This window comes from Gymnoscopelus braueri, assembly GCF_963280865.1.
Source record: "Gymnoscopelus braueri genome assembly, chromosome: 2".
Classification (NCBI taxonomy): Eukaryota; Metazoa; Chordata; class Actinopteri; order Myctophiformes; family Myctophidae; genus Gymnoscopelus; species Gymnoscopelus braueri.
In genome coordinates this window covers 57,195,953-57,203,672 of record NC_137604.1, presented here as the reverse complement: position 1 = coordinate 57,203,672, position 7,720 = coordinate 57,195,953, and the positions used below count along the sequence as shown (strand labels likewise).

At 39.2% G+C, this 7,720-nt stretch overlaps 1 protein-coding gene across 1 annotated transcript in view; it reads left to right on the top strand.

The window, feature by feature from the left end:
• Positions 1–5,347: 5,347 nt before the first annotated feature.
• LOC308104476 (uncharacterized protein) overlaps positions 5,348–7,720 on the top strand; it is a 3,517-nt gene continuing 1,144 nt past the window's right edge. Inside the window, exons 1-3 of the mRNA XM_080454909.1 lie at positions 5,348–5,999; positions 6,474–6,556; positions 7,095–7,295. Coding sequence (XP_080311035.1) covers positions 5,930–5,999; positions 6,474–6,556; positions 7,095–7,277 — 336 coding nt within the window. The 5' untranslated portion in view covers positions 5,348–5,929 and the 3' untranslated portion in view covers positions 7,278–7,295. The remainder of the gene's footprint in view (positions 6,000–6,473; positions 6,557–7,094; positions 7,296–7,720) is intronic.

The following is a 7,720-nucleotide window of genomic DNA, read 5'->3' as shown; positions in this document are numbered from 1 at the left end:
AGTCTGATACATTATAACCCTATAAAAAATGGCCGCCAATTGGATTAAAATGCTTTTTATTTAACAATATGGAAAATACGTGTACTTCTGAAGGGCCGTACATAATAGAAACATATGTAGCCATGGGATAAGCACTTTATATTTGGAATTTGAATGTTTATGTAGATTTACAGGTCGTAAGAAGAAAGTCAAAGTTTCGTCATGACTGTCATGATATGACAGACATGTTTCAGGGCTAAGTCAGTGCTAGACAGTGTCAGTGATCGTAGAAAGTATGTAAAACTCACATGTTTTACATATTTAGTATCAATACTGCAATGTAGAAAGACTCTGCTTACAAGTAAAATTAGAAATTACAGTATTCAAAATATACCTAAAGTACCAAAGTAAAAGTACTCATTGTGCAGAATGTCCCATTTTCAAAATGTATACAAACTAGAAGATCTGCCCGCTACGCGGGCAGAATTCTAGTATCCCCCCCCTAACCCCGCCAAAGAAAATGTCGTTTGGGGGTACAAAATCATGGGATATAAAAAAAAAAAAAAAAAAAAAACCCAGAGGATCGCCCCTCTAAAGGTCCATAGGCATAGGTATGTTATTTATATAGATCCAGCGTGTCTGTCCCCATCTGTGGTGTTTTTGGTATGAAGCTGGTGGCTTGTTGCTGGACTTTTGTCTTCCGGAGGAAAATTCACGGAGCGGATTGCGTATTACTGTCGCGCAACCTGGCAACGTCTTTGAGGCTCCTAAAAGGTCTCACCTTCCGGTGTGTCGGTAATGTGTGGGGAATTTTGTGTTGGACGGATTTAATTATGGTGTGAGGGGGCAAATGTGTGTTGAGGAATGGAAAGTGGATGAATACTGCGTGAATGAATTGCGCACGTTGTGACTGGTGTTGTAGTGACATGTGAGATGTTATTGTCGTTATTTCGGCGAAACAAATGATTAAAAATGAAGTGCCTTCAGTCGCACCACCGGAAGTGAGACGATCTCTCAATTGTAATAATAGATATTTTGAAAATAACAGATTTACAAGCTCACAATCGCGACGCATTGTGAGCTTGTAGATCTGCTATTTTCAAATAGCCAAAATATAGGGCTAAAGTGGTCAATGTATGTTTCGTGATAATAATCTAAATCTCAAAGAGCAAGTAACTAAAGTTTTCTACTAATTTTAGTGGAGTAAAAAGTACAATATTGCCTCTGAGATGTAGTGGAGTAAAAGTAAAAGTACTGAAAATTGCAAATACTGAAGAAGGTAAAAATACCTAAACATTTAGCTAAGTACAGTACCTGAGTAAATTTACTTAGTTACTAGCCTGCTAGACAACGAAATTGGGACTATTGATATGAAAATACACTCGTTGGAAGTGTCAACAATTGTTTTGTGTAATGGCTGCAGTACAACCCCTGTACCACCAGAGGGTACTGCAGTACCCCCTCTGTATCACCAGAAGGTGTTGCAGTCATAGGTTGGAGTACACCCTCTGTACCACTAGAGGGTACCGTAGGCTATTATTTTTTTCCCCCCAGTAATCCACCCAAACTCCTTATTGTTTTAGATGAGAAAGAGAGAAGGGGGGGGGGGGGGGGGAATAGAGAGAGAGAGAGGGGGGGGGGGTGGGATAGAGAGGGGGAGAGACAGAATATCCCTGACACAGTTGTGTTTGTTTATACTCTCTCCTATCCTGTTGCAACACATGTTGGCCTCAATTCAACAAAACAAAACAAAACAAAACAGACTAAAGGAAATAAATGTACAAACAAACAAACAAACATGACCATCACGCAAAATTGAAGTGAACTTAAATGTGAGTGTGAGGGCATTGAACTAAATAGTCCATGGAAATGAAAAAGACTCCAAATCATCATTATAGCCAGTTGTCTCTACAAAGTACTCTACCCCAGTACTTGAGTCAAAGTGAAAGTATAGATACTCCTGGTCAAATATTACTCCGTTGCTCTGTCAATTTTGTACTTAGGTTAAAGTACTAGAGTATGTGTTTTAAAATAAATACTGTAGTATTCAAAAAGTAGGCCTACATGCTTTAACACAATAACAGAAACTAGACAATACACTAGTATAGAGCCCTGAGGGATTCCCAGTCAACCATATGGGTTTTGGTTTAAGTGGTTAATGTATAACTTCTTATAACTTCCATTATGGTGTCTGTGTGAGGAGAGAGAGACAGAGAGACAGAGAGAGAGAGAGAGAGAGAGAGAGAGAGAGAGAGAGAGAGAGAGAGAGAGAGAGAGAGAGAGAGAGAGAGAGAGAGAGAGAGAGGGGGAGAGGGAGAGAGAGAGAGAGAGAGAGAGAGAGAGAGAGAGAGAGAGAGAGAGAGAGACCCTGCTGAAAAAACCAGCACAGACCAGCTTATGGTGGTTGCTGGTTTTAGCTGGTTTTAGCTGGTCTTAGCTGGTCTTAGCTGGTCTTAAGCTGGTTTAGATGGCATACCAGGCTGGACAAGCTGGTCAGGCTGGTCAGGCTGGTTTGCCAGTGTAGTTGGTTAGCTGGTCACTAAGCTGGATTCTGCTGGTCTTTGCTGGTCAGCCAGCTGGCTGGCTGGACTGACCAGCAAAGCCAAGCTGGTAGCTGGTCTTTGCTGGTCAAATGGGTGGACTTCCCAGCAAAGACCAGCTTACCAGCTAGACTTAGCTGGTCAGATGGCTGGACACTGGACAGACCAGCAAAGACCAGCTTAGCAGCTGGTCAAGTTTGGTTAGATCCCGATCCAACATGTGGATCGGGACTCCCAGGGGGGTCCCCACGTGATTTGGGGGTGGTCCCAGTCCCCAGATGACAGTGAAGTGATAATTTAAGGACCTTTAAGACCTTTTTAGTACCTAAAAAAAAAACACCATTACTGCATCAAAAGTAATCAACAAACTATACTATAAAAAAATGTCAAACATTGGCCAAATTGTCTAACAATAATAATAATATAAGAAAACATTTTGAAAATAGCAGATCTACAAGCTCACAACACCTTCCTTGCGAGGCGTTGTGAGCTTGAAGATCTGCTATTTTCACAATAGAGTCAAACTAAACGTAATGCATCAACTCCTACATTCCAAGTGCTTTAAGGGTGGGGGGTCCCCAGTTCAAATATGATTATTTTGGGACGTCGCGGCCTGAAAGGGTTGAGGACCACTGGGTTAGATCACGTGTGTGTTTCCCAAAACAGTGGGTCGGGGCCCATTTGCGGGTCATGTACACATCACGAGGAAAGATCCCTTTTTTTGTTTCCTACAAAAATATATTACTATATTATTTCAAAACATTTCCCACCCAAAAATCTAAAATCTTCATCAATAAAAAAACAAATAAATACAAAATCTAAGAAATTCCATCAATTAATAAAAAAAAAGCATGCAGTGAAAATAGCAGATCTACAAGCGTTGTGAGCTTGCAGATCTGCTATTTTAACTAGTTTGGATCCCGGGGAGACATCATACCTGCCATTAGACTGTGAAGATTTTCTTCTGTTACAATTGCCCCCCCCCCCAGTATATACAGTATATTTTATTGTATTGTATTGTATTGTATTGTATTGTATTGTATTGTATTTTACTTTACATTTCTTGTCCTTTTCTTGTGATGTGACATAAATATTATATTTAATAATAATAATAATAATAATAATAATAATAATAATAATAATAATGTATTATTATTATCATAACAACATTCATCCAAACTTATTTACTTAATTTCGCAATTGGCAAATAATATGCTAGTTTGATTCTAAATAACACTTTTTTTTGCTATGGTTACCAAAATGAACAGATCTACAGATCTACATCTTGTCGCAATTTGACGTGTTGTGAGCTTGTACATCTGTTTTTACAGAGAAGCGGGCCCTTTATGGGCCCTGAGCAGTGTTGCCATATCTGCTTATTATAAGTGACTTTGGGCTTGTTTTTCTGTAAAGTTGCTTGTAAATATTAGTGAAATATTTCACTTATTATTTTTGAAAATAGCAGATCTACAAGCTCACAATGTGTTGCAAATGCGACGCACTGTGAGCTTGTAGATCGGCTATTTTCAAATAGGTTTAAATGTCGCTTCTTTTGGGCTTAATTTTTTTCACAGACCTGGCTGCTTATTTCTCTCACAAAATCTGGCAACACTGTCTCAGCAGGCTCGTGACCCTTGAACTACCGCTCGCGATACGCGGGGAGAATGAATGCTATCTGAGTCGAGCTGCCTGCAGGCTGCAGCTCTCACTTCAGTAGAAAGTTTATTGCGTTGCTTTGGATTCATCAAAAATAATTATAAACCGGCTTCAGAGAAGATAAAAGAAAGAAGAAGAAGCGGCGGACATTTTAGGTGAGTGTTGACACACAGAAATACTATTTATGTAGGCGTTTTAGCCTACTATTACTGTATTGATAATTAAGTGCGTAGGCTGCTGTGTTCGAAGTCAATCACAAGTGACTCATGTCATGACCCAACTCTACACATTGTTTAGTTATTTAATTTGTCTTGATAAAGGGATTATGACAATAATTACAATAAATTATAGTGGGAATATACAATATAATTTATACTATAGGCCACTACTGCTTGCCTATGTGCCGCTCAAAACTAAATTCAGAATATGACGTGTGTGTGTGTGTGTGTGTGTGTGTGTGTGTGTGTGTGTGTGTGTGTGTGTGGACACACGCTTTCAGTGATGAAGCTACAGAGTGTTTTAATATCCCGTGAACTCTGAACATTAATGATTCCCTTGTCTGTCTGTCTGTCTGTCTGTCTGTCTGTCTGTCTGTCTGTCTGTCTGTCTGTCTGTCTGTGTGTGTGTGTGTGTGTGTGTGTGTGTGTGTGTGTGTGTGTGTGTGTGTGTTATTATTACACATTTATTTGGCTGCAGTGGCCAAAATGAATGGTTTGCAGCCCTACTGAAAGAGAAAAAGGAACCCAGAGAGAACCATTATGTGTTATGCCCCCCCCCCCCTCCCTCCCACAAAGAGAAGAAAACAGTTTGAAGGTAAAGTGATATTGTTTTGTTAAATGTTAAAGTAATCATTGCTTGTTCAGTAACAGGGGTCTCCCAGACTCTCCACCTCTTTAGTAAGCCGAAAATGCATTTCCAGGAATACCATTTAACCAATCAGAACTCATACAGGATACAGGATAAATAAGTTACAATTGGAAGTGATGACACAAAGAAGTGGGCATACAAAATTTTAACCCATTTAGACCAGGAACTTATCTGTGTAATTGTTTTGATTTCTTTGGCTAGACCTTTGGCTTCAAAAATAGCAGATCTACAAGCTCATAGCGCGACACCGAGTGGCGCGCTATGAGCATGTAGATCTGCTATTTTTGAAAATCTTTGAATATATATGTTTTAAAGTGAACATTTGTACCTCAAATCTTTTTCCTTTTATGTTCAAAAAACTTTTAGGATTTAGAGAGCATTTTTAGAATCGGCCCCAGGTCTTAATGGGTTAAAGCTGCACTATGTAACTTTCCTCTTCTACCCCGGATTTGAACCCGGTTTCCTGAGCAAGTGCTGTAACCTTTTACCATTGAGCTAATAGAGCCTGCCTGCTTGCTCAGGTGATACATTGAATCTTGACCATCAGATCAAAATTCATGTCAGATCCTGTGTCTAGGTGAGACATGACCTTTGACACTATCTAAATGTCTCAATAGAAGAGCAGGGAGACTAAATACAACCACCCCAATTATATAAGTTATATTGTATTATTTGTATTAACATACTCTAACATACAGATTGTATAAGTTATATTGTATTAATATACTCTACGATACAGGTTGCATAAAATTACATTTTATTCCACTTTAACTTTCTAACAAAAAACATCTTGTTTTATCCAAAATATATTACTTGCACTACCTTTAGACTCTGACTCGTCTGAATACGGTGGAGATGCTGTTGTTCCCCAAGCTATCCACGACGAAATGTCAAGTACAGTCATACCCAGAAGAAGGCCAAAGAGTTGGAGCTGGACCTACAGCATCTTAAAACTAAGTAAGCAATGACTAATGTTAACGAAACAGTTGCATGAGTTTGCTCTTCTCTTTTTGTATATATCGATATGTTGGTTATTTGTTCTCATGTTCTTTTTTACTTAGATCTTGACCACAAATGTTAAAAAACATTATATAGAAAGCATGTTAAATGGAGTGGACAGATGCTAGGCTCATTATTAAACTGGTATCCTACTAAGGCATACATCAATTCAGTTTTTATTTTTTATTTTTCCGTACCCTGTTCATGCTTTAAGATGCAACAAATTAGAGATTGCAAAACAGAAACTGGAGGAAGGGCCCCAATATAGCTCTGCAGCAAAGCCTGACATCCCTGCTGCAGATAAGCAAACCAGTGACAGCATAGGTGTGTTTAGACAGTGATACTGTTCTACGGAAAATGGTGACAATGTGTACAATATAAGTACTGTGATACTGCCAAAAGGAGCTTAAATATGATTCGCTACATTTTCAGTTGCAACTTCCTCTGTTTCCTCTTCCCCCGAGTCAGACGATTTGGCATCGACACCTGGGATGTTTGACGGCAACGGTGACAAGGTATTGAAGAAACATACTGTGTAGGACAGTGGTTCTTAAAAGTGGGGTTCCACAGTGTCCCCAGCTAAATAAGAAACAGTTATCATTTCAAAAATAGGCAACGTGTCATGATGCATCGTGAGCTTGTAGATCAGCTATGTTTTGCTATTTTTGAACTCTTTTTGAACAGTTTTGCCTATGGCATGAACAAAATAGGGATGCCGGGTGGAAAAGGTTAATTTCACTACTATTTTACCAGCTAGAATGTAATCCAATGACAATGTACTGTATAAGAATTACTTCAACTCTCCCCACCTACAGTATAGACAGTTGTAGAATTCTGTACTAAATGTAATCCAACAATTAACATCTTCTCTATTGGAGGTCCATGGCACCAACTCTTTTCTAAATGGGTCCACATTTGGGGGTCCTTGAAAATGTAATTTCTTTACAGTAAATTCTGTTTGAAGTGGGCCTGCTTTTGTCAAAAATGAGTCTGAAATGTCATGGTAAAATGTTTTTTAATTTCTAAAACATGTGTTGTTTTCTTCTGTTTCAGGTCCAGATTGGCTCTGGTGTGTGGCTCGAAAAGGAGATCTGGAAGATGGTGGCAGCAAACACCAAGGACTCCCTGTTCATGAAGGAGCTTGCTGTTGCCATTTGGGGGACAACAACCCTGAAGACCATGCAGGAGCCTTACAAAGAATGCCCCACTAGCAAGGGGGAGGCCAAACCCCCCTGACCGCAGGACTCAGAAGAGGTATGTTTACTGTGGGGTGGGGGGGTTCATTATGACTTGATCTCATAATTCAATCTGCTCTGTGCATGACTGTAGTTCTCTTTTCCAGAAGGTGGAATTCCCGTTAGCGTTACCTGTTCAGTTTTTCATACCTTCATTTGGTTGTCTCAGCAGCATACTGTTTCAACCAGAAACACATATGGAGATGTTGGTTGTTTCCAATTTATATCTGCTGCCGAGCAAATCAAATGAAGCTATGAAAAACTGATCGGGAAACGGGAATGTCACCTTCTGGAAAAGAGATTATATTAAGCTTATTAATCAATCATAAAAGAAAATACTCTATTGTAATAAAATCGATTTTATGGCTTAAAGAAATGCCGATCTACAAGCTTGCAACTCGTTGGACGTGTTGTGAGCTTGTAGATCAAAAAAGTAATCAATAG